Raw genomic sequence first — 27,763 nt, 5'->3', positions numbered from 1 at the left:
GGATTATAGCCACATTAGGATGAAAGACTGAACACGAGAACCAGTGGTCAAAATCTACCAATTACAGCTTCAATCCATTAATTGCATTAAGATTCTAATGAGTTTTAAAAGCATGGACTACATCCTCCATCATGCATGACCATGGGCCATGATGACTGGGGCTGATGGGAATCAAGAGTCTGACTAAGACTTCATGTTCAGGGTGAAAACTGACGCAAACACTTCCCCAACGGTTCCTTGATAGAAGCTTTAATTCTCGGCATCTGTGAACTCTATATAACATCCTGAATTCATTTCCTTTGCTCTCATAATACCAATCTATCAGGCAGGTCTTAGCCAAGCTTGCCATCAAAGGGTGAACATGAAGAAACAGTAATTGCCATGACCTCCAAGAAAAAAAGCCTGGAATGCTCCAATTTAAAACATGGTCATGTTCTGCAAAGTGTCTGAAAGTGAGATTGATAATATTCTTGAAATGCAGTCATTTTGTCAAAATGGAAGTAGCTACATTTTCTTCCCTCTGCAACTCGGAATATGATTTGGGCAAAAGGACAACCCATTGCAGTTAGCAGAAAATAAATGTGATACATAATGTGACCTCTTTCTTTGTTTAAATCAACCTTTTTTATTTCTAGTAAGGTGTCTTATTGATCCATCCCCTCAAAACATGCTTTAGCCAGGCTTTCCCTTATAATATTTCATCACTTTTCATTTGGATGCTTAAGGTACCAGAGATAAGAAGATCTCACACCGGGCTCAAATGCAAGGCTACTCTTCAATGGGACTGCATTTATTCATTTAAAATATTTATATAGCACCCTTCATAAAAGATGGATTCCAATGTGGTTCTAAGTTAAACAACAATTTTAAAATACATCCCCAGCAAAACCATAAAGCACAGAGGCAATTGCAGCCAATGAAAACTCACAAATAAATCGTATTCCAAAAGCCTGTGTTTCTCCTATGTTTTGTTCATAACACATTGTTCTGTCAGTCATTACTGTACAATAATCAAGCATAGAGAAAAGAAGCAATGCTCGCAAGTCTCAACAGGGATGGGCAAACCTGTCAATTTCAGTTTCCCTCCGTTTCTCACTTTCCCAGTCTTCAGTTCTGTTCTCCACATTTCCACATCAGTTTATGGGCTATTTTAGCGCAGATTTCTCCTAATATGCATATTTTTTTGTATTCAATATTACCAGATAGACACTTCTTTTGCAAAGCAATCCCCTCTCATGCAATGTTTATTACTTCTGCCAATACATTCCTTTTTCCTGAACGCTTTACCCTAATATTTGTACACATTATTTAGCTGCAGAATTGAAATTCAAAATTCAGAGGAGTGTGGATTTTGATGGATGGATATGTTTCAGCTTGTGCATTGTTTTTATAAAGTGGACGTTCCCACTCACTTGGGGCTCCGAGGGAGCAGAGCCTGCTGCTCAGTCGCAGCCCAGCTCATGCTCACCCTTCCTTATGGCAGGCTGCTTCATACCAGATTCATACCCACTGCATTGGCCATACCCTACTTGCATGCATAACCAATAAAATTTGTGGCCTATTTCAACTCAAAATACCAATCTCCTGTGTTTATTTCTGTGTCTTTCTGGCCGTTGCTGCACCTATGACAGCAGGATAGATAGGTTTGCATTTAAATGAAAACTGAATGAAATTTCTCCCCCATCTCATCATCATCATCATCATCATCATCATCATCATCATTTTATTTGTATGCCGCCTTTCCATAGTTAAAACAATGCTCAAGGCAGCTTACAACATGACAAGATATCCATGTAAGAACAATATCTAAAGGCAAATATTGGTTGGTAAAAATCAAGTTGGACTTGAATCATTTCCCTATTAATTATTATTCAATACCCACAACATCATGCATGTAATCACCAGATTGATTGGCGCTTATAGGCCCCATTATCCTAAAATGTCTGGGCTTTGCACCAGGTTGGGAAAAGACTGGTCTAGGAATGCTTGGGTATCTCACCAACCACATTGGGATATTTGAACAGGATGACAAGCTGCCAATGCTTCATTACTGTACTATGCAGAGACTGGAGCATGTGAAGGTTCCACTCCTGATGACCTTGAGATGTAAGGAGATGAATTATTGTGGCTTCTTTGTCATCTAGAGATGAAACACCAGTGTCAGTGGCCCTAGCAGTAGAGACGCCTCAACCTAATAAGCAAAGCCTTCTTTTTTCCTATGCCAAAGACATACTGCCAGGGGAAGCGGGGGAGGGGGACCTCACACACTACAGCAGTATAATATTTAAGCCTTACAAACTCTTTATTAAATGTGACAGCAACATCTGTAGCAGCTAGAACACAGGCAGAGCAAGGAAGCAAATAAAGCTATTTAGAGGTTTGGGGAAAGTAGCATAGTTTTAAATATTAAGTAGTCTATCCTGAGCTGATAGGGGTATAAAAAAAATGGCAGCCAGTCAGAAACTTCAGAGGGTGTCGAAGATCAAATGTTTTCTTTCATTTCCCTTCCTCTCTTCCTCATCACATGTCTACCCATTTCCTTTGGAGGGAAAAGGAAAATTTTCAAAGGTCTGTATAGTTAAAGCTGTGGTTTTCCCATTAGTGATGTATGGAAGGGAGAGCTGGACCATAAAGAAGGCTGATCGCCGAAGAATTGATGCTTTTGAATTATGGTGCTGGAGGAGACACTTGAGAGTCCCATGGACTGCAAGAAGATCCAACGTATCCATTATTAAGGAAATCAGCCCTGAGTGCTCACTGGAAGGACAGATCCTGAAGCTGAGGTTCCAGTACTTTGGCCACCTCATGAGAAGAGAAGACTCCCTGGAAAAGACCCTGATGTTGGGAAAGATGGAGGGCACAAGGAGAAGGGGACGACAGAGGACGAGATGGTTGGATAGTGTTCTTGAAGCTACTAAAATGAGTTTGACTAAACTGCGGGAGGCAGTGGAAGACAGAAGTGCCTGGTGTGCTCTGGTCCATGGGATCACGAAGCGTCGGACACGACTAAACGACTAAACAACAACAACAACAAAACAATTTACAATATTTCTAGACCTCGCTTAATTGAAATGGTTTCTCTTCAGATCGTATAAATCTTTCGCCTTTTATCTGCAGAGTCTCCAAAGTTTCCTTGAGCCAGACCCAGGATGCACTTACGGGCAATGAACTGAAGAAGACCCCTGCTGGATCTGAGCAAAGGCCCACCTAGTCCAGCATCCTGTTCTGACAGTGGCCAACCAGATGCAGGAGCTGAGTGCAAGAGCACTCTCCCCACCTGTGGTTCACAGCAACTGGTGTTTAGAGGCATTTCCTGCCTCCAACAATAAAGGTAAAACAGCCATCATGGTTAAGCCACTGGAACAAATGAAAGCTAGGAAGGAGGATACTATTAATTTGGAACCCTTTGACTGGGCAAGCCTTGGTTAAAGAAATTTAGTAAGGGGGTTGTGGGAACAGGGTTGGCCAGTAGAATGGGGGAGCTCCCATGCCCTGCTAGCTTTTTTAAAGTACCTGTGCAGTCCCACAACCCTATATCAAATTCTTCTTTTCCAGCGGAAATACAGAGTACTATCAGCTTATAGAATCAATCATTTTAATGGCCTGGGGCATGAATTATTGAATCTGTGAGATGAAGAGCATAATCTGAGGGGCTAGGGGAGAGCCAATCCGATTCCTTCATGCTTATAAAACACTTCATGATACACAATTTCACATTCACTGAAGATGCTGATAATGATGAATGTGATTATTTTTTTGCCACTTGAGCTTCTCCTGGTTCCTTGGCTACCTGGTTCATACCCAGGACCCATCCTGCAACTCCCTTTAGCTTCCATCCCTTCTTGTTTAGTAGGTATAACAATTAAGACATCACCTATGGTGTGGCAGATACCGTAGTCCAGGGTTGGGGAATCTGAGCCCTTCCAGGTGGGGGTTGGCCTCCCATCAGCTCCCATCGGTGCAGCAGAATTTGCACCAAACTGCAGAAAGTTTACAGATCACATCTGTCAGATAGCAAAAGGTCATCTGCACTGCTTTGCATGCACAAGGTCCCAGTTTTGATCCCATGCTATCTCCAGGCAGGGCTGGGGAAAACTCCCTGCCTGCAACCCCAGAGAGTTACTGCCAGGCAATGTAGACAGTACTGAACTAGATGCACCCAAAGCCCTGGCTCTGTTCAAGGCACATTCCTATGTCCCAAGAAACATAGATGTGATTCATTGCCAGCATGCAAATACAGAACGAACAAAGCATATCCATATGTCAACCAAGCATATTGGCAAAGCACCTGAGAAATGCCCGCAACTCAAGGAGATTAAATGTGCTTGTGTGTTTTTCACCTGTCCTTTCATCTTTAAAATTGCAAAGGACAAAGCCAGCATCTGTAATTTATTAGCATCTGCATGTTGGGGAGGATCATGGGGAAACAACAATTGCCTGCAGCGATACCAACTAGTGCTCTGATCTTGTCACATCTCATATGCCAGACTCCAGGTTTAGGCTAAGTGAGATCTACTTCTCACTGAAATGGTAAACCTGGCTCTGGGCTATAATACTTCAGACTGCAGGGGGAGGTTATCACGACTGGATACTCTTTATACAAAATCATCGCCATCCCTGCAGACAGAAAATTAGCAAGCCAGAGAGAAGAGTTCTTATCCAGCCTATTTTTCCTGACATGCTATGTACAGAGCTTTTCTTTATATTGAGGAGCATCAAACTTTCAGTCATAATTATCTGTAGCCTGCAGTGGAGCAGCCTAGAAAAATAGAATTGGGAGGAACCTCAAAGGTCATCTAGTCCAATGTCCTGTCCATGCAGGGCACCCACTACTACACAGAGGCTCTGCTGCTATGCTCCACTTAAGAGATTGATCATATCACTGAAAATTAGGTCTTAGGAGCCGAACTGGAAGTCTGACCTGCTGCTTTGTCAGGAGCTGCTGAACCTGTGTGTGTGACTAAGTCACCAAGGACTCAGCTATACAGCTGCAAATAAAATGTTTTAAGTGTATTTTAAGTGCACTATACAATGTGACACTTGATGTTGAGCCTCATGGAAAATTCAATGTATTTTCAAAATGTTTTATATGTGTGTAGATTCCACCCAAGTTACAAACTACATCTGATATAGCATTTTTCAGAAGCGCCCCCCCCCCCGGAATTTTCTTTCCCCCACCCTAGTAAGAAAATAACTTTTGCAGAATTTTGTTCCACTATTCTCCACCATTATTGGGGCGGGCGGGCACTGCTATTTTCCACCCATACTGACCCAGAACAATAGTAGGTATGGGGGATGCAGAATGGTGGCCGGTTTTCTAGCAAAGATGTCACTTGGGCTGCCACCACTGAAGAAGAAATTAGGGTAAAAGAAATAATACTGTGCCACTGGCAACAGTAATGGTGAGCCTCAGCTCCAAGAGCTTCTCAGAGAAAATAAGAAGAAGCTGATGGATCCATCCTATACTTACAGTAGTCAACCCAATTCCCCTAGGAAGCCCACAAGCGGGCCATAAGCACAACATCATTCTCCTCACTTTTCCAGCAGCTAGAGGTAGAACATAGGAATCATTTATACCTTTTGTCCTTGCCCTAGAGAAATTCAGTGAACACCTCCCCCCAATTTACCCTTCCCCCAAACAGGGTGGAGAATTTGTGCAAGAGTCCATTTGTGCAAAGCTCTATCATCTGCTGATTTAAGACATGAGAGAAAGGGAATTAAGTTGACTAAAGAAAGTGATGGAGGAACCCATCACAGTATGATAAAAGAGAACATTATTTGCCATTCTAATTACTTTGCATGTTCACAATACAGGCAGGCAGCTTGGGAAGCTGTAAAGCAAAGCACTCGGAGTAGCTGGGTGATATATAATTCATAGACTGCAGCATATTGCTACATTTCTCATTGCGTCTTTTACAGTACTTCTAAGGGAAATCTGGCATAATACCCCCCTCCATTTGTCTTTTGGAATCATTTCACATCAACGAGCATACAAACAGTTCCTACTCAGTCAACAGGCACATCTCTTATCTTTATTGACTTGGGTACCAAAAATTAAAGAGCAGCTTTTATTGAATCATCCTGAACACTGACACATTTTCTTCTCAATAACTTTGATATGCTGAGGTTGTATATTTCTCTCTCTTCGTTTTGAAGTCCATCATTACCTGCAAATGAACACAACTCAACTGCTTACCCTGCTAATTTACCTGCCCATCTTGCAGGCAGTATATTATCTTGATGAAGATGGGTAACTTTGCCTACCTACCTGCCTGATGCATAGGGAATGGCGGAGTGGTTCCATTTCTTCTGCTACAGCAGGGATGGGGAACCTGAGGACCTCCAGGGGGTGTTGGACTCTCATCAGCCCCAACCAGCATGGCCAATGATCAGGCATGATGGGAGATGTGATTCAACAGCACCCAGAGAGCCACAGGTTCCCTATCCCAGTTCTATGGGGCTGGTTCACCTAGGCATAAGGTAAAGGTAAAGGGACCCCTGACCATTAGGTCCAGTCGTGACCGACTCTGGGGTTGCACGCTCATCTCACTCTATAGGCCGAGGGAGCCGGCGTACAGCTTCCAGGTCATGAGGCCAGCATGACTAAGCTACTTCTGGAAAAACAGAGCAGCACACGGAAACGCCGTTTACCTTCCCGCCGGAGCGGCACCTATTTATCTACTTGCACTTTGACGTGCTTTCGAACTGCTAGGTTGGCAGGAGCAGGGACCGAGCAACGGGAGCTCACCCCGTCACGGGGATTCGAACCGCCAACCTTCTGATTGGCAAGTCCTAGGCTCTGTGGTTTAACCCACAGCGCCACCCGCGTCCCCTGGGCATACTCAGTGCCAAACAGTGATTGTGAGATCAAGCAAAGTTGGTGTGGTGTAGTGGCTAGAATGCTGAACTACGATCTGGGAGACCAGGCTTCAAATCTCCATTCAGCCTTGAAGCTCACTGGGAGATTTTAATAATAATAATAATAATAATAATAATAATAATAATAATAATAATAAAAAATTTTATTTATATCCCGCCCTCCCCAGCCGAAGCCGGGCTCAGGGCGGCTAACAACAATCAAATAATCAAACAATCAAATAAACCAACATTCTAAAAATATTTCATTATAAAAATTAATTAAAATCAAGTTAATGGCAACCATTAAGCAAAACTCTGTGCAGGTTGCCAGAGGAGGGAGTCAGGCTGCGCCCTGACCAAAGGCCTGGTGGAACAACTCTGTCTTGCAGGCCCTGCGGAAAGATGTCAGGTCCCGCAGGGCCCTAGTCTCTTCTGACAGAGCGTTCCACCAGATTGGAGCCGCAGCCGAGAAGGCCCTGGCTCTAGTTGAGGCCAGCCTAACCTCTCTGAGGCCTGGGACCTTCAGGATGTTTTTATTTGCAGACCGTAGGTTTCTTTGTGGGGCATACCAGGAGAGGCGGTCCCGTAGGTACGAGGGTCCTAGGCCGTATAGGGCTTTAAAGGTTAAAACCAGCACCTTAAACCTGATCCTGTACTCCACCGGGAGCCAGTGCAGCTGATATAGCACCGGATGAATGTGGTCTCGCAGCGAAGACCCCATAAGGAGTCTCGCCGCGGCATTCTGCACCCGCTGGAGTTTCTGGGTCAGTCTCAAGGGCAGCCCCACGTAGAGCGAGTTACAATAATCCAGTCTGGAGGTGACCGTCGCATGGATCACAGTGGCTAGGTCAGGGCGAGAGAGATAAGGGGCCAACTGCTTAGCTTGGCGGAGATGAAAAAATGCCGCCTTTGTTATAGCTGTAATCTGCGCCTCCATAGAGAGGGAGGTATCGAAGATTACACCCAAACTCTTAACGGACGGTGCTGGCACTAACTGCACCCCCGCAAGAGATGGGAGTTGCCCCCTCGATCCCATATCATCCCGTCCCAGCCAGAGGACCTCTGTCTTCGAAGGATTTAACTTCAACCGGCTCCCACGTAACCATCCAGCCACAGCCTCCAGGCATCTGGTCAGTGTGTCTGGGGCCGAGTCAGGATGGCCATCCATCAACAGATAGAGTTGGGTGTCATCGGCATACTGATGGCAGCCCAGCCCAAAACTCCGAACAAGCTGGGCGAGGGGGCGCATAAAGATGTTAAAAAGCATCGGGGAGAGAATCGCACCCTGAGGCACTCCACACACCAAGGAGTGGCGCGATGACAATTCCCCCCCAAGCGCCACCCTCTGTCCCCGACCAGAGAGAAACGAGCGCAGCCATTGGAGGACTGTGCCCTGGATCCCCACGTCGGCAAGGCGGTGGTCTAGGAGTTCGTGATCGACCATGTCGAAGGCTGCTGACAGGTCTAGAAGAATCAGCAGCCCTGACCCGCCTCGATCCAGCTGCCTGCGGAGATCATCTGTTAGGGCGACCAGAGCCGTCTCGGTCCCATGACCAGCGCGGAAGCCGGACTGGAATGGATCGAGAGCCGATGTTTCATCCAGAAACCTACCAAGCTGTTCAGCAACCGCTCTCTCAATCACCTTACCCAGGAATGGGAGATTCGAAACCGGGCGGTAATTGGACAGATCTAAGGGATCTAATGATGTTTTCTTTAAGAGCGGACGCACCACTGCCTCCTTCAGTTCCCCTGGGAATATCCCGGTGCCAAGGGACAAATTGATGATATCCCCCAGGGGGGCCCGCACCTCATCTGGACACGCTCTAATCAGCCATGACGGGCACGGGTCAAGAGGACAGGTGGTGGGCTTTCCAGCTTGGAGGAGTCTGTCCACATCGGCTGGAGATATCCGGTCAAAGTGGTCCAATACTGGACCCGAGGACAGTCGAGGGGCCTCCAGTTCATTTATTGTGTCCAAATTGGCAGGAAGGTCATGGCGGAGCAACAGGACCTTCTCCGCAAAAAAGCTCGCAAATGCCTCACAGCTGTGTGTCAGATTGTTATTTAAATTTGGCTGTCCTTCAAGGGACGTTAAAGACCTAATTATACTAAATAATTGCGCCGGGCGAGAGCTAGCGGATGCAATGGAGGCCGAGAAGTAAGACTTCTTAGCGGCCTTCACTGCCATCTCATAGGTTTTCATAAAAACCCTATAAGATGTTCTTGAGGCTCCGTCACGAGCACCCCGCCATACTCGCTCTAGCCGTCTGAGATCCCGCTTCATTTTCCGAAGCTCCTCGGTAAACCAGGGAGCCCGGTTTCTGTGGGGTCGCAGAGGGCCATCTCCCCATCTAACCTATGTGGTTGGGAGGATATCATGGAGAGGGAGAGATGCATGTATGCCTCCTTGAGCTCCTTGCAGGAAAGGCAGAAAGTAATAGTGGTAGTAAAAGTGATACTGTCACAGTTCTGATACCAGAAACAGAACTATAGAATAGCCTTGCACAATTTCACATTGTTTCTCAATGGAGTTGCTTCACATATCCAGAAGACCACAATTCACCAGGCATCTCTTCTTCACATACTCACATCCACCTGATGTGATTGCATGCAGCTGCAGCACGTGTGTGCTTCAGTTCAGAAGGCACTACCCATACATGAGAAAATACAGTGGTACCTACGGTTAAAGACGCTTCAGGTTACAGATGCTTCAGGTTACAGACTCCACTAACCCAGAAATAGTACTCAGGTTAAGAACTTTGCTTCAGGTTGAGAACAGAAATCGCACAATGGTGGCATGGCAGCAGCAGGAGGCCCCATTAGCTAAAGTGGTGCTTCAGGTTAAGAACAGTTTCAGGTTAAAAATGGACCTCCGGAACGAATTAAGTTCTTAACCGAGGTACCATTGTATAGGCAATTGACCCTGCCTTACACACCTGTGGCATTCACACACATACCACATCTGGAATCCCACTGAGTTCATTTAATCCCAGGCACAGAGAAGGCGGCCTTAATATTTTGATCCAACCCATTGGTTCTTGTGCAAGATCATAATATATAATAGCAGCACTATATTTTTTTTAAAAAAAATCGACCTGAGAAACGCCACAACATATCTAAATGCAAAAAGCACTGAATATTTCACACGATGACTCCTCTATAAAACCACGTATCCCAACTCTCCATATTTACCAGGACCAGTCTCTAGTTTCTGGCACTAGTCCTAAATCACAATCTCTATGTCCCCCTTTTTTGAGAAATTTAGGGAGAAGATGTACAACTCCTTGACTCTATGCTGTCAGGATCAGTCCCTGGCACCTCCAGGTAGGGCTTTGAAAGATTCCAGGCTTGATTGGTTGCCTCACCTTGACTCATAGGTGCGCCAGCTCTGGAGGAGATTCTCCCATCAGCCTCAGTCAGCATGACCAATTGTCAGGAACAATGGGATGAGTAGTTCAGCAACATCTGGAGGGCGACTGTTTCCCCACCCACCCTCTGCTTCATGTGTGGCCAAAGTGGTGCCCTCCAGATGTTATGGACTGCAACTCCCACCATCCTTGACCATTGACCATGTATGTGCAATGCTACCACACTCCTCCCCTTGCACTCTGCCCTTCTTTTACCTATCCAAGATGGTAAAATGTTGCTGAAAGTATTTGAACTGCATCTATTCCATAAGAAGAGCAAAGAGGTCCACAGTTGAATTCAAACTCCCCATTCAATATTTCCCCTTAATAGGAAGCTGTTCTTGCCAATTTAATGTCAAACTGATGGGTAGGAGGAAGGCTTTGGGGATGTTGAGGGAGCTAGGAAGGATGTGGCTTTGGTAGCCATTCTTTTTGGGGGAGAAAAGAGATATTTAAGGTGGCCATGCCCCCTACATCAGGGAGAATAGTCATCTGTCCAAGGACAATCCTGTATCTGAGGAGCTGCCTGGCCAAGATAAAAAACTATCAGTAGGGAGAGTGGGGGCAGCCTTGAAGCAACCCACCAACAGGGAGCATCTAGACACTAGACTAAGTAGGGGCACAGGACACAAGGGCACAACCTTCCTCACTGTGGTGAGATGAATTGCATTTCTTTTTAAATCACAGTAGTCATTTCTAGTTTTGCACCTAGACAATAAATTAGCTTATTCAAATTTCATGCAAATTGCTGCCATCTGCACAAAAGACAGCTCTGTGAAATATTGGGGGGCGGGGGCACATCCTACATAGCACTTGAAAATAAGATATGGATGGTGCAAATCCCAGCTGCAAAGAATGCCATGGTCGTTTCTCTGCCATCTGTGTCATCACTTGACCTATTTCTCTGTTGGTAATGGAAGCAGCTTTCTTTCAGAAAAATCAAAATGGTAAGCATTTTGCACCTTTATAAGAAATATGGTAGAGCAAATGCTTGCAATTACATCCTGTCAACTCATAGGGCTTCCAGCGTCCTGTGGGTGAAAGCTGGGGTGAGTCAGGTTCATGAGGTGGAGCCTGATGGGTGTTTTCCTCAAATTACTGCTCAAGAGAATGCTTTAAAACTGTTTTTAGAATGTTTGTGACTGTTTTTAGAACACTTTCTAAAATGTGCTCTTTATTACTGGCGTATTTGCTGACCTAGGCTCCCTCAAGAAGAAGTATAATTTAAATGGATATATAATACCTTGCATCTCAGTATGGAAGAGTCTGACTAGGTGATCTGTGTGCCTCGTCTGTCTAGGTCAGGGGTAGGCAACCTAAGGCCCAGAGGCTGGATGCGGCCCAATTGCCTTCTCAATCCGGCCCATAGATGGTCTGGGAATCAGCATGTTTTACATGAGTAGAATGTGTCCTTTTATTTAAAATGCATCTCTGGGTTATTTGTGGGGCATAGAAATTCGTTCATTAAAAAAAAAAGTCCTGACCACCACATGGTCTGAGGGACAGTGGACCGGCCCCCTGCTGAAAAAGTTTGCTGACCCCTGGTCTAGGTGCTATCTGCTAATGAGAATCTTTATGGGGTCCACTGGTCTCCATTCTGGAGGTACCTACTTTTGTTCTGACTGGGGAGTTTACTTTGATATTACAGCATGAGAAAGATGCTGGGGTTGAAGAAGATATGCTTGCTTTGGTTTGTCATCCAAGCTGGAAAGTGGCACTTCCACACCATTTGTCTTTGGCTGAAATGAAATTCAGGCAGATTGCTCCAGTTGAGAAGGGCATCCAATACGGAACAACTACCATGGCAAATTCCCTCCCAATAACAGCAGGCACAATTTGAAAATTAGGGAATTAATGAGATTTAAGAGAGATTAAGTGAACAGGGAGTTCAAGCAGAAGCATTCAATTGATGTAATTGAGTGGAATAATTTGTCATGGCCAGAGCAACTGATTGTTGCACACACAAATTTCAGAAGTAACCGGGCAGTTTAAATTGGCATTTGAAAGAAGACCAACAAGAGGCAGCAATGGAGATGGGACACTGTCTTCTGCAAAAGTAGAGTGAAAAGTTGGGGCAAAGGGAACCACTTCCTGCCCAGCAGCAATGTCATAAGAATTCAGTGTGAGAATTTATGAAAACAAGTATTCCATTTGTAGTTTTCTGAAGGTAGATGGGAAAACAAGCTATGCATTTCAATAATGTAACCAAGGTGGATCATTGGAACACCTGCTCTAGACATAGGAAGGTGGGTGTGTCACATGTCTTCAGATCACACAGGCATCACCCACACATCCCACACCTCCAAAAAGACAGGTGAAAAAACAGGATCTTGCTCAGTGGTTTACCAAGGGAAGCTGCTCAGGCAGACTTGAACCATTCTCATTGGTCCTAAGTCTAACACAATAGGTTGGCTATGAAGAGCCAAGTGCAACATTTGAATACTTCTCACCAACGAGACACCCCAAACTGCATATGAACACATATGGTTTTATTAGCTTTATGCACATGCTTTAACAAGCTCAAAATGCTGTACAGTCTCTTCCAATTGCAAAAAAATGGTGTAACAGCAGCTTCTGGAAATGGAGTCCTCAGACTTGGTACAAGGCAGCTTCCTGCACATTCCTGTCTTTCAGGGCTCACTGATTGATTACACAAGGATCAATGAATAGGGAATTCAAGTGCCAGAGATCCCACTAAAACACACTGGGATCTTGGTGCTCGAAGCTCCACCAAAATCTGGAGTTAGCTCCGTAATTAGCTACATTCAACATCAGACTGCTTGTGAGAGCCAAACAAAAAACAAAACAAAAAACCCAGATACATGCAGTATTGGGCAGCAACAGTGAAGGGGTTTTGCTGAACAGGAATCCTTATGAGTAGTGAGAACTTTTAATTTCAACATCAGCACCTTTGAAATATGGACATGCACCAGTGCTAGTTCTTATGGACTTGGTGGTCCTTTGGCCTTATGCAGCACAGCTCTTGCTATGTTCCTATGTTGATAAAATATTTGCAAATGGTAGGGGCATGGATTCCGAGGCTGCATTTTTATGGGAAAGGTGCCCTGATGAGCTCTACCTCTTTCAGAGAGGTTATCTAACTTAATTTTCTGCTCTAGCTGACTTTTGAGTTACCTTGTACTTTTGCACAGGTTATTTGCACAGATGGGCTGCAAATATATTGTATGATGTTCAGTTGATGTCTGGTTGTTTGATGTTCTGTTGATGTGTGTAGTGCCACTTTGGAATGTAAGATAAGGCAGGGTAAAAAAAAAAAGTTCTAAAAAATCATTCTAGGCATCAGTTTTCCTGACCTACATGTCATGCTCTTTCCCTTCAATTTCACCCCAAAAGATTCTTACCTGTAACTTTGAACTCAGTTGTTCGTCGTATCAGCTTTCCTTCAAATTTTAGCTCACAAGTATAATTCCCACCATCTTCTTCCTGAACATCTTGTATTAGTAGAGTGTTCTCTTTCTGAACTACTAGATTTCTCCACATTTTTGGCTTACACTCCTGCAAAAAACAAAACAACAAACAAACAAACAGAGTGTTAATTTGGCATGGTAAAGTAATGTTGCATGAAATAGAGCGTCCAGATCAAGGAAAGTAATAGTGGGCACTCTATTCTGCCTTGCTCAGATCCCACCTAGAGTACTGTGCCCTGCTTTGGGCACCATAGTTTAATAAGGATAACAAAAACCTGGAATATGTACAGAGGATGATGACCAAGATGATCAAGGGTCTGGAAACCAAGCCTTATGAGGAACAGTTGGGGGAGTGGGGTATGTTAAGCCTGAAAAATAGGAGACTGAGAGGAGATATGATAAATCATATTAAAATATCTGAAGGGCTGTCACATGGCAGCTTGCTTTTTGCTGCTCTATAGGGGAGGACTGAAACCAATGGCTTCAAGTTACAAGAAAGGAGATTCCAACTAAACAATAGGAAGAACTCTGTGACAGTAAGAATGAACGGAATAGGCAGAAGGTAGTGAAGTCTCCATCACTGAAGGTTTTTAAGCAGAGTTAGATGGCCATCTGTCAGGGACTCTTTAGCTGTGATTCCTGCATTGCAGGAGGTTGGACTACATGACCCTTGAGATCCCTTCTAACTGCACAATTTTATTATTCTATTATTAAATATTGAATATATATATATATATATATATATATATATATATATATATAAAATTCTATGATTCTAGAAGCATCTGGTTGTTCACTGTGAGAAGAGGATGCTGGACTAGTTGGGTCATTGACCTGATCCAGAAGGCTCTTAGGTTCATCCCCTAAACTGCCCTGACATTGGCAGGCCTTATGGGCACTTCTTCATTTTTGTATCTGTATAGGGTTCCATTCCCAGTCTACCACATGTGTTGGCAAAGCACTTATAAGTGTGCCCCATCCTGTTATGCCCCATTACGCCCTGCCCCCAGTTCCTCCCCTGCTTTGCCTCCATCTGGCTCCAAATGGACTCGCGCATTGGTGGCCAGACGTCAATTGGACACACCTAAAATGGTCGCCGCCTGTAGTTTATCAGCTTTTCAGACCCACAATCTGGTTACCTTTCAAAGCACTTAGTTTTATCATTTGGGCCCATCAATTATGGACCGGCTGGCAAACCCAACATTGAACTTTTTGAATAATTGATATGTTTGTTATTGTAGCTACACCTTCTCTGCCTTGAAATTACTAATACCTCTTCTATACTTGTCTCACAAAAGTCATGTTAATGACTCCCTGCCCTTCACCTGCCAGTCTGATAGGTTTTCTTTCAAATTTTCTTGTCTATCTTCAATAATAAGAGAAGAGCCAAAAGACAGATCACATATTGCTGCCTAAATTCCACCCCCACTTCCCATCTCTCATCCCCCCACTCCCACTCCCACCCCTCAGAGGAGAACAGCTTTTCTATTTAAGCCTTGCTCATTCAATTACATCTTGACTCCTGCACTCAATCCATGTTGTCACAACAATCCTTTAGGCCTAATGGCGCTACGGAAACAGTAACAAAGACCATAATTGTGCAAATCCTTAAGAGAGCCATTTCACGGGCAACATTTCCATAACAAAGAAAACTTACACTATGGTTAAATATAAGGGTTTTGATGGAAAGTATTCTGCCTGGAGCAAATGTTTGGATGTATAAACACAATCATGTGTTAAGTACTGTGGACTGGGCTTTTCCCCTTCTAGACTGATACTTCAAATGGCAGGAAGCCATCTCTGCATAAGACGAATACAGATATTGGGGAAAGTCCATGGCTCAGTGGCAAAGCATTCGTTTTGAATGCAGAAGGTCCCAAGTTCAATCCTGTGCATCTCTAGGTAGGGCTGGAAATGACCCCTGAAAGCCTAGAGAGCCATTGCCAGTCAGTGTAGACCAGTGTTTCACTGTTTGGGACAAGACCCACCAGTGGATCTTGAGCCATTTTCAGGTGGGTCTGCCCATGCCTAGTGTTTCTTCAGTTGCTTTCTCCACCAACAGCAGATATAGCAACTCCTTGCATGCTGAGCAAAGGTGGTCTGGAGATAGAGTGTTAGATATTCTTCTGTGAGAGAATCATTTGTTCCAGAAACAGAGAAGAACAGAAAAGTTTCAAGAAGCAACAGAAGGCTGAGAAGGTTTTGCCTATGCCAGTTCTGTGGGAACTGTTCTTTAGAAATGCACAGTGCACCAGGAAGCACTGATAACAATGGTTCTGTGTAGATTCTTGTGAGTCTCTTGCTTGCATCTTGCAGTGAGAGAAGCAGAGAGTCTTGGACTCTTGTTGGACTCTAAGTTTCTTCTTCTTCTTTGGTGATCACTTGTAGCCAAGTAAGATTGTCTTCCATAAACACAGTTTTAACAATGAGTCCGTAAGTGACTGTGGAGCCAGTTCTGGATCCACATGTCCTTCCACAGTGGGGATATTGGAGTTGATCATGGTGTGGATTTGCCAAGCATGCCTTCTTCTTAGCTCGTTTCTCCCTTGCATCCTGAGTTCAAGAGTCTTCAAAGCCCATGACACCTGTGGTAAAGGCTGTTCTCCAACTGGAGCACTCGCAGGCCAGTGTTTCCCAGTTGTCAGTGTTTATACTACATTTTTTTAGATTTGCCTTGAGACAGTCTCTAAGCATGGCAGTGTATATATTTCCTACCAATATGCTTTTCTGCCTGTCAAGTAAACCTCTACTGAATCTTTATGGCATCCATGTATGTTTATCACCTACTGTGTGTACCTTCAACCCCAAAGATGCTTCCAAAGAAGGAGCTGCGTTGAGTTGTAACTCTGCTGAGTATGGATACTGGCACACACGTACAGAGAAAATGATGCTGGACCTGATCCTACTAAATCATCCATCAGAGGCTGATGGATTGATCCAACATACAGATCTTAGAATCAGAGAATTCTAGAGTTGGAATCTAGTCCATCCCCCTGCAATGCAGGAATCTCAATGAAAGCATCCATAGCAGATAGTCATCCAATTTCAGAAGGTCTCCTTTCTCTGAGAGAAAGGGCCAGGGGTTATGTGTTGAAAGAAATTAGACAGAGAGGTAAAAGGTAAATATTTATCAGCAGCAGAATTATTATAGTTTTAAATAATCTAGGGATATAAATAAAAGAGATAAGAAAGGAAAGCTGTTATAGAAGGAGAAGGTGAATGCAAAAGGACCAGAAGAATGAAAGAAATTGGTCATTTGGTGTGGACTTCTGCAAATAAAGTACAAGCCGAGTATGAAAGGAGAATGGCAGAAGAAATTACAGGAGATGGGTAAAATAAAAAACACTTTGAGAGTAATGCAGGAGTGGGAACGGGAAAATATAAAAAGAAAGGCCTTCCCCACTTCGAGCCACTGGATCAGCACCTTTTGTCTAAAATGTGGAGGCTTAGTCATGATACCTCCAGAGCAAATGTCTGCACTTAGCCTGAGGAAAACTGAGCTATGGAACTCTTTACAACAAGGAAAGCACTGTTAGTGATGCCAGTAATTTCCAGTTGATTATGCCAAACTCTGCCTCCATGTGTCAACATTTTGTGACTGGCAGGCCTCAGCATTTCCCACCTATCACAAGGGGGACCTGGGGGTAGTAGGTCTGTGAATTCCTGTTGTAGACAGTACTGAGACCAGTGGTTCAACACTGTGCAAGATAACTTAATGTGTTGCTGTGAACCTCAAGAGTTTTGCTTGCCACTGTCAAAGAACCCAAACTGCAGGGTTTGTTCTGCCATTGCAAGACCCACTGGGGTAAATTCACAATTTCAACATGCATAAAATATAGGAACCCAGGGGATAGTCTGATGTGTTCCCTTCCCCACACAGCAATCGTTTTCTTCCTCCTTCTCTTTTTTTAATGTCTTGTTGCCACATTGCTCTTTTTGATGTACAATATCAATTCTGCTCAATTTAATCAATGTGACAGCTTAATAGTTAGCTGTCACCCATCAGGCAGATGTGGTATAACTTATGTGGGGCACACTAATAATGAAAGAGGAAAGAGTTCGGAGAGCTGGTGTAGTGCAGTGGCAAAGCGACCAACCTACAAATAAGAAAGCTGCTGGTTTGAATCTGGCCTCTGCCATGAACTCACTTAGGCCAGTGTTCTTAAATCTGGGGTCACCATATGTTGTCAGACTACAACACTTGTTGTTCCTGACCATTGGCTCAGTTGGTTGGGTCTGATGGGAGTTGTAGTCTGACAGCAACTGGGGATTCAAGGTTAAAGGGCACTGCTTCAGGTAAGCCATTCTTTGTTAGCTTCAGTCTCCCCATCTGCACTATGTAGGTTAACAATATTAGTATTTATGTATAAAGATACTTGTACATCGCAATTTTGAAAAAACAAACATAAAAAACATAAAAGTAGTTTACAACAATTAAAACCACATGAAGTTTTAAAATCATAGATCACCAGCTAACTATTATAGGATTTTTATTATTATTAATTGACTGTGTAAGGCAGGCAGCATAGAGCAATTTTCAGCAATTTTTCAAGAAGACATGCGCTGAAAATCTATTGGAGTGGACCAATTACACTAGAGACCTGATTTCCTATCAATGTCAGATGAGCCTCACCAACTCAGGAGACAACTAGTGATGCTCCTATAGATTATCTTGGTGGTCGAGCTGGAATTTAAGTGTTTGGATAGTCCCTAAGGCACTCTGGACCTCCGCTTTTCATGGCTTTATAAATTAGCACAAGGACCTTGAAGCTGGCTCAGCAGTAAGTGGACAGTCAGTACAGATGCTTTGCACAATGGTATCACAGGTTGTTGACCAGATACCCCCACCAGCAGTCTGTCTGGTCCATTCTGCACCAGCTGGAGCTTACAGACCACACTTAAGGGCAACCCCGCATATAGCTGGGGTTGGTGAGAAAAGAATTGATTGAAAAATCACTTTGACTTTTTAAAATGAAATTGTGGTATACAAGTGTTTTTGAAGACCTTGTCCAACTCAAAGCCCCACTGCTCTTATATTTCCAAAATGTACTCAGCTGTAATCTATGACTGGCTTGGGCATTCGGCATGATGAACCACAATGGCACCGTCAAGGCACATCATTGGAGCAGTAGCTCAGGGGCTCACACAGCAGATAGAAACACAACTAATTTTTAAGTGAATTAATACACCAAGGATGCAGAACCATTTTCAGCCTGGGAACCACATTCCCTTCTTGGCAATAGTGGGCAGATCTGGGGACAAACGTGGGAAAAGCAACAAATTTCTGCATTGCAGGGGGTTGGACTAGATGACTCTTGGGGTCCCTTCCAATTCTAAGATTCTATGATTTGCAAATTTACCTTTGTACAGCAGACTAGTTTCTACACCCCCCCCTCTGCCTTTCATCAACACAAATAAGAGGCATTATCAGTGTTCAAGCATACATTGCAGCCAGACAGAAACACACAAGGAGGGATTCAGGGGAGCTTGACCTGGGAAGGGATCCAAGGGCCAGACAGAGAAGCTGGGGACATGTTTGGCCATGAGCTTGAAGTTCCTCACCCCTGTAATGAATAGAAGTCTAACAAGGGGACCTTCTACTAAGACCTTTAAAATCATGAGCTGTAGCCAATGTTAGCCTCATTGGAATGAATGAACGAAAATGACTACAGGTGAAACTCGGAAAATTAGAATATCGTGGAAAAGTTCATTTTTTTCAGTAATTCAACTTAAAAGGTGAAACTAATATATGAGATAGACTCATGACATGCAAAGCGAGATATGTCAAGCCTTTATTTGTTTTAATTGTGATGATCATATCTCATATATTAGTTTCACCTTTTAAGTTGAATTACTGAAATAAATGAACTTTTCCACAATATTCTAATTTTCCGAGTTTCACCTGTAACTTAGGTCCATTAATTTCAGGGGGGTTACTTAGTTAAATACAACCCTACATAGCCACTACCAGTGGAGACTGGTCCATTAGGATGAATGAGGCATTGCTCCCACCAAGCTCAGCCCCCAACTTTCCTATTCACCCTCCTTTGTCTCAGCATATTTTTTTTATAAAACTCAGTAGGGAAGAGTTTGGGAGCAAAACCAGAAGTGGGTGGCTCTCCCTGCTTTCTGCCCTTCTACCCCCAATAGGCCCCAGCCTCCACAGACTACACCACAGTCCATGGATGGGACTCTCCTTCCTCTTCAATGCACAGGGATATGGTTGCTCCGTCTTACAGTTTCCTCTTTAACTGGACCAGCTTGTATAAATTTCTCCAGACGTTTGGGGGCAAAGCTGCCTTAATAGCTGACAAGATACAAGAGAAGAAGAAGATCTCGTTTATCCTTGCCCCATGTCACAGTGCATGCTTTTGTCAGCCTTCGTTGAAATATGCAGGGATCTTGTGAATGAAAAAACAGACTGACAGAGCATCACTGGGCTCCCTGCTCTCTTCTGACATATCATGGCTCCCTGCATGTCATCCCAGTTCCAAATAAATTATTTGTGCACAAACCGAACACAGTGAGGCTGATGAGATGGAACTCAAATTGCCCAATTTCACATTGGCAGCTGTACTCAAACAAAGTGGTGCTGGACTGATGGAAACTCCCTGCTTGACATTCCAATTTATGTCTAGTAAAGAAATTTCTTGCCTTGTGTGGCATTCCATTATTTTTATAAATATATATAAATGCAAATTTGTATTACTTTTAATTTTTTGCAATAACTCCCTCCCCCCAAGAACTACAAAAGTGTTTGGTGGCCTCCAGATGTTGTTTGACTACAATACTCATTATCTCTGACGAATCACTATGCTCCCTGGGGCTGATGGGAGTTGTAGTCTAACAGTCTTTGAAGAGCACTATGCTGGCTAATCCTAACCAGAAGGAAGGGAGGGAGGGAGGGAGGGAGGAAGGAAGGAAGGAAGGAAGGCTAGATGAAATTAATGGGAAAGAAGGAAAATGAAGAAAGGAGGTGGATCAGCCCATGACTAAAGGAAATTCACAAGCTGCAGTACTTCAAGCTTATCATGAAATTCCAATCTAGTAGGTATAGGTGCCTATCTAGTACAAATAACAATGATGTAAATATCTTATTATCTGAAGCAATATGAGAATTGAAATACAGTCATGTTTTGAAGTTTGCGGTTACCCGAATTTTGTGATGAAGTTCTTCAACTGACTAATGTTTACAAAATAAAATATCCTATGAGAAAGTGTGCATAAAAATGATTATGTTAGTGAAAGCAGCATAAAAATGTATTATATTACAGGAAATTACTTTCAAAAAATGGGTAGAGCTGTCAAAGCTTGCATACCAAAATGTGCTTTTTTGTTGTTAGGGGACCCCAATTTCCCTCACTCGCAGTGCTACAATTCCCAGAGCAGTTCAACAATCAATCCCTCTTCCCAGGGAATTCTGAGAATTGTAGCTCTGTGAGGGGAATAGGGATCTCCTAACAACTCTCAGTGCCCTCGACAAACTATACCTGCAGAGATCCTGAGGGTCCTACCCCTGCCTCTCTCTGCCAGGCCTAGGGTGGGGCCTGACAGGCTACAAAAGGGCTGCTGCTGCCCAGCAGAGAGTACTGTTTACATTATTTTAAACTGCTTTTTAACTGTGGTTTTTATTTTACTTCTTAAAACTGTTTTTAATTGTTTTGAACTTTTTATGTGTTGGGGTGGGAGGTTATCCAGCTGTTTCTGTTTATATTTTGATTATGTGTTTTCTGTTTTTATATTGTAATTTTATCTTGTGAACCACGGTGAGACCTGCAGGTATAGGGCAGTATATAAATAAAATAAAATAAAATTACAGCTCCCAGGATTCTTTGAGGAAATCCATGACTGTTAAAAGTGGTATGATGCTGCTTTAAAAGTACAGGGCAGATAGGGTCTAAATCCTATTGATTTCAGTGGGGAAAATGGGGTTAGGACCACAGCATTAATAAAGTAGTTAGCCCACCAATGTTGGCCAATTAAAAGTGCAAATTTGAAGAGTTCCACTTCTTTGTGGGCCTCCCTCCTGAACAGGACCCACCTTGCCCCCACTTTACTGGTAGTCTACTGTGTGGCAAATGCCCTTTTTATTCTTTTTAAGAAAGGCTTTTAACTTTTACCATCTGTCTCCTTGTGCTTTTACTCTGCAACTAAAGGGTCAACCACTGAGCCTCTTGGGCTTGCCAATCAGAAGGTCAGTGGCTCGAATCCCCGTGAGGGGGTGAACTCCTGTTGCTCTGTCCCAGCTCCTGCCAACCTGGCAGTTCAAAAGCACGCCAGTGCAAGTAGATAAATAGGTGGCAGGGAGGTAAACAGCATTTCTGTGTGCTCTGGCTTCCATCACGGTTTCCCATTGTGCTGGAAGCGGTTTAGTCCTGCTGGCCACATGATCTGGAAAGCAGTCTGTGGACAGACGCCGGCTCCCTTGGCCTGAAAGCGAGATCAGCACCGCAACCCCACAGTCGCCTTTGACTGGACTTAACCACCCAGGGGTCATTTACCTTTAGCTTTTACTCTGCAACTACCTTTACTGTGAGTGTGTTCTGCTGTTGCTTTTAACAAGCCTCGTTCATATTTAAAACTGTTTGCATTTTATGATGAGCACTTGGTGTTTTATGCATTCTGGATGTGCGTGAGTTTTTTTCTTTCCCTTTGCCACCTTTGACTGCCAGGAAAGGAAAGTTATAGACCAAAAAAACCCTAATAATCAAATAAATTGAAGCCATTCATGTCTACCCAAGCTTTCCTTCACCCTTAATTGTTATTAATACTCAATGTCTGTGGTCAGATATTACTGATGATTCTGTATTATATTATTGTGTGGATGGCTTTGCTATTTCCTTTTGCAACATAGCAGTCTTCAAAAAATATATAAATATTGCTAGGTTTTTCTTCTCGCACACCAACCTCAGAATTCCCTCTTCCTTGCCGCTCAGTTGTAGGAGAATGGTGAAGCTTCCAGGACTGGAAGTAAACTTCTTTGCTACTAAAGATGCTCTTGAACCCATAAAATACCACATTTAGAAAGTGACCACAAGGACTAGACATAACCCAGCATGAATCCCACTAGCATTAATGGAACTTCTTTATTCCCTCTGCACTACAAAAGTCTTTCCAGCCTGGTCATGGTGAAGAAATTCGCTGTAAATTGGAGTGCATTAACAAAAAGACAAAACCTATTGCTGTATTACCTTGTACCATATTACATCTGGTTCTTGGTTTCCTGTTTTATAATCCTCAATATCTGGGCAGGAAATTATCTTTGTTCTAGTGATTTCTGATTTTTCTAAGTAGCGAATTGTGCTGTTGTAGCAAAGCCCAGATTCATTTTCTGCAACTGTCAAGGACATCGACACCTTCATGCAATACGTTGAATTTCTGCAGAGAAACAACAAAGGGTAACGTTAGTAATGCTATAATAATAATCATTTTAATAATAATAGAGAATTTTTAGGTGCTTTGCTGCTTCATTCACACAAAGCAATGAAGGAAAATCAGGATGTTAAAATTGACTACAATATAAAGGTGATATACCTTCTTAAAAAACACAGATAAAAATACTTTAAAAATCCTAGCAGCATTCAGAAATTAAAACATATGAGAAACAAGGTGAGGAGGAGATAAAAACACTACCACTTTGACAGGTCTTCCACTATGATTTCATACAAACTGTTGTATAAATTATGCCAAAGGCTACAGGGTTCAGAAGAAAACAAAGGATTACAACAGAACAAATAATTCATTTCAAGTGGATAACAAGAACCACTCTGGGATCATCAGGCTCTAGCTCATCCTTTCTCAACTTTGGGTCCCCATATGTTCTTGAACTAAAACTCCCATCATTCCTGACCACTGGCCATGCTGGCTAGGAATGATGGGAGTTATAGTCCAACAACATCTAGGGACCCAAGGTTGAGAAAGGCTGCTCTAGCTCTCTGAGCTCTTCCTACAACTTCCTCTTGGTCTGACTACCTCTTCTAGGATATCTCTACAGAGCTTATGACATCTTGGAACACATTGATATAATCGTACACATTTCTACTCTGAAGAAATTTACAAAGATCCAGTAGGTAGGTGATTGGAAAGACCCTTCCTGAGACCCTGGAGAACTGTTACGAAAAAGGAGCAATGCAGAAGCAAGCACCAGGTGGCTGGAATGGTAAACAGGATGTGGCTGTTATTGGATTGTCCCGTGGGAAACTGGGACTGTCTGTAAAGTGCTCTGAGAACCGGATGTTACTCAAAGGATGCCGCTCAAAGGAGACAAGCTTCCTCAACCTGGTGCCCTCTAGATGTTTTGGACAACAATTCCCTTCTTCTCTGACCAGTGGTAGTGATGGCTGGGGCTGATGGGAGTTGTTGTCCAAAAACATATGAATGGCTCCAAGCTGGGGAAGGCAATACCGATGTAAATGGACAAACCCTCTAGCAAGGTAACTGCATTCAGATGTTATCACCTATGCTTGAGGGGGAGTGACTAATTACTAGGATATATGATATTCAGCAATACTATTACCAAGAAATATTGTGTGGTAGATACAGACCAGGTTGAACAAACTTCATGTTCATTGAAACTATAAAGTTATGACTAATTTATACCATTTATTTCAATGGAACCCATGTTCAAGTAACTTGGGCTGTGTACACATTACCCATTTTATTCCTGCCCCAGCATGCACCCCCTGCTGGTGTCTGAAGTCAAATGCACAGGACATCAGCCACAAGCCATGGGTATCCTGTAGCTTCTTGAGAAATACTCCTTTTTGATGCACTTTCCTTCAAACCAGCTGCTGTCTAATATGAAAATGGAAGCATGCTTAAGCAGAGGCGTGTACATTTCACACAGCCATTACGTATGCGCAGATGACAGCTTCAGTGAACTAGAGTTCAGTGTGGGGCACAAAATCAGGTAATGGGCATTGGGTGAAGACATCCCCCCCCCTCAGGTGTATACAGAAGTGTACACATGTGACTTGAAAAGGCACTATGATATATACATAGCGTTAGTTTAGATCCAACCCATGTTGTGCTATCCATATTATATACAGTCATTATAGACTAGAACAAAAAAATGAAATAACAGTCTCTAAGCCTTGGGTGCTGTTTTGCTTCCTCAGAAACCCATGCCCATAAAAACCAGCTGTTTTCTTTTTTAGCCTTCCATAATTATTCACACCCACCCCATCAAGATGACAACCCCCTCCCTGATGTTGTTGGACTACAACTCCCATCATCCCTGGCCATTGGCTATGCTGGTTGGACCTGATATTATTTGGTGTCCAACAGCATCTCAAGAGGCACAAGCTAGCCACCGCTGTTTGAAATTGTAAGATGAAATATTAAGGGTGGGAAAGTGGGTTTAAAATGCTCACCTTTCGCTGCGCTAGACAAACACCGTTAAAACAGCTCACACTGCTACTTATTATGGTGTTATCATCAAGTATTTACAGACCGCACAGGAATGTTGCAACCCAATCTGTCACATTCTGAGTTTCATTAGGCATGATAGGAAACACAGCCCTTTAAGAGCAGAGTACAAAGGATGACAGATCTCTTAATGAGGACTGTATTTCCCCATCATGCCTCTTTTTGTCACTTTAATTGGCTACACCAAAGCCAAAGGGGTTTGGAATAAGACTGACATGTTGGATGGTTACAAACCATCAAAGAGAAACCCTTGGGAGGAATTTGCCACAATAGGAGATGCCAGATCCTGATGATCGGTACACCATGTTGCAACTATATATTCACACACACACACACACACACACACACGAATCAGTGTTTCAAAATTATTTCTGTAGCCAAAGGAAGAGGGCTTATAAAAGACAATATAAAAACAGGAGAAGAGACCTGTTGGATTGGGCCAAAAGGCCAACATCCTGCTCTCACAGTGGCCAACTAAATGCCTGTAAGGAAGACCACAAAGAGGACTTGAGTGCAACAGCTGTCACTTGGGACTGTCAGCAACTGGTATTCACTGCTTCTGACAGTGGAAGTGGAGTGTTGTCATTACAGTTGTAGCCATTTATAGCCTCAACACACACACCCCACCCCGCCCCATGAATTTGTCTAATCCTCTTTTAAAGCCACCCAGGTTTTTTGACCATCACTTGCTGGAGTGAATTCCACCCAGCATTTCCCAAAGTGGCACTGGGATGACACAGGGGAGTAATAGGAGCCTCAGGTGCAATTTTGAAAAATGACGCTTACCTCCAGGTTGAACGCTGTTGCATGATGGCAACAATGCCCCCCCCCCCGGATCCGGCAGTTGAGCTGGAGGTGAGGGGTTTTCCTGCGCTGGTAGATCACAACTAGCCTGCCTATTTATAATTTCAAGCTTTAATGTGTCTTATTTACAACAACTTTCTTTACTATGTTGTAGGACGTAGGAATAAATATATATCCCTTAAAAAATGCAAAATTGTCACTGAATCTTTGGAAGAGAAGGCTGGTCACCAAAAACTCAATCATAGGCATGTGTAATTGAACTGCTAAGTCTCACTGAATTTATTGGGAGTTTGGTGCAGCCTTACACTCACAGCAGAATGAAATCAAAGATATCCTGAGGTGGTAAATAGGATTCTTTCACTTCAGAGTCTAAGTAGGGGGTTAGGGATGGAGGAAAAATTCAGTTCAGTCTGGATTTAAAGGCAAATCCAGGCAATTCATACTTTTCCAAAGCAACATGAGAACCAAAACTGTCATCCTTCCAAATATGCATTTGTCCAAATTTTGCAATGCAGTTTTCCAACCAACCAGTGTTTACAAAGATGCATCTATTAGGTGAAAGTGTAACTAAAAGTGACCATGTTAGTAAAAACAGCATACAAAGGTGCATTATATGAGAAGAAATTGCTTGCAAAGACTGTACATTAGTTAAAACCACATACAAAACTGTATTTATCAGGGAAAAAGTACCCACTAAATGCTAAAGCATTTTCATAAGGATTTTTTTAAAAAAAAAATCTAATTGCTGCAGAAGTATAGAGAACTGAATTTATGGTCAGAAAAATGAGAAATTGAGAAAAATGAAACTGCCAGATCCTTCTATCCATAGTACAGGTGGAGCAACACCACAGCACAAACGCTGTGCCCCCATCCTCCCACTCAGAACTTACTGCCTAAAACAATTTTCCTTGCTGCAGATTTGCTTCTGGGCTAATCCAGAGGGGAGGTCTTAAAAGCCCTTGAGCGACTATATGGAAATGGCTGAGATGACTGGCAGAATCCGGGACCAGGGAGAAGAGTTGGTGGAAGAAGATTGGAGGAAATTTAAAATTTATTTACAGAAGTATTGTAAAATGTATGAATGCTGATGACATTGAAATGAAATGAAGGGGTTCTAGTAATAAGAGATAAAAATTTGAAATTTGGGAGGTAAAATGTATAAGGACAAAGTAGTAGGATATGAATTTGCTGAACTAATTGTTAAAAAGGGATATAAAAAAGGGAGGCGTGAGGAAGTCAGGAAAATAAGTTAATTGAAGGTAAATAACTAGAAAAGAGTGATTTGTGTTTTTTCCTATTTTATTTTTTGTGTGTTAACTGTTCTTCTTTTTCTTCTTCTTGTTAAATGTTTGTATTTTATGTATTGTGAAAGTTTGTATTGTTGTGTTTTATATTGTTTTTCTGTGTTTTTATTGTCTTATTTTTCTATTGTTAAACTTAATAAAAATATTATTTAAAAATAAATAAATAAAGCCCTTGAGGTCTTGGGGCCCAGTTATCTCAGGAACCACTTTTTCCTATATTCTCCTCCTCACATGTTCTGATTGACAGCTGGGGCATTGCTCCAAATTCTTCAACCACAAGAGGCGAGGCTAATAAAAAGGCGCGGAGCCCCTACCATTATTACACCTCCCCTATGGAATTCCTTGCTGAGCGAGGCCTGCCATGCCCCATCACAACAATGCTTCGGGCAGTTGATAAGGTCTTGGAATTCTTAACAGACCGTTAGTTAATTTGGTGTTTTCTGCTGGCTCAACTCTATGCTATTTTCATGCTGCTGAATTTTGTTTTCATGACAACAGTTCTCAGAGGGGTTTCCACACACAATCTCTCTTGCTA

The 27,763-nt window shown here is 43.0% G+C and overlaps 1 protein-coding gene across 2 annotated transcripts in view; it reads right to left on the bottom strand.

Moving 5' to 3' along the window:
- Positions 1 to 27,763, bottom strand: part of IL1RAPL2 (interleukin 1 receptor accessory protein like 2) — a 497,457-nt gene that overhangs the window by 181,393 nt on the left and 288,301 nt on the right. For both annotated transcript variants that reach the window (XM_053373742.1, XM_053373740.1), the window contains exons 4-5: positions 22,885 to 23,071; positions 13,628 to 13,781 (exon numbers count right to left, since the gene is read on the bottom strand). In XM_053373742.1, coding sequence (XP_053229717.1) covers positions 13,628 to 13,781; positions 22,885 to 23,071 — 341 coding nt within the window. The remainder of the gene's footprint in view (positions 1 to 13,627; positions 13,782 to 22,884; positions 23,072 to 27,763) is intronic.

The sequence above is a fragment of the Podarcis raffonei genome, chromosome Z (genome assembly GCF_027172205.1).
Source record: "Podarcis raffonei isolate rPodRaf1 chromosome Z, rPodRaf1.pri, whole genome shotgun sequence".
NCBI lineage: Eukaryota > Metazoa > Chordata > Lepidosauria > Squamata > Lacertidae > Podarcis > Podarcis raffonei.
This window is presented reverse-complemented; position numbering and strand designations above follow the sequence as displayed.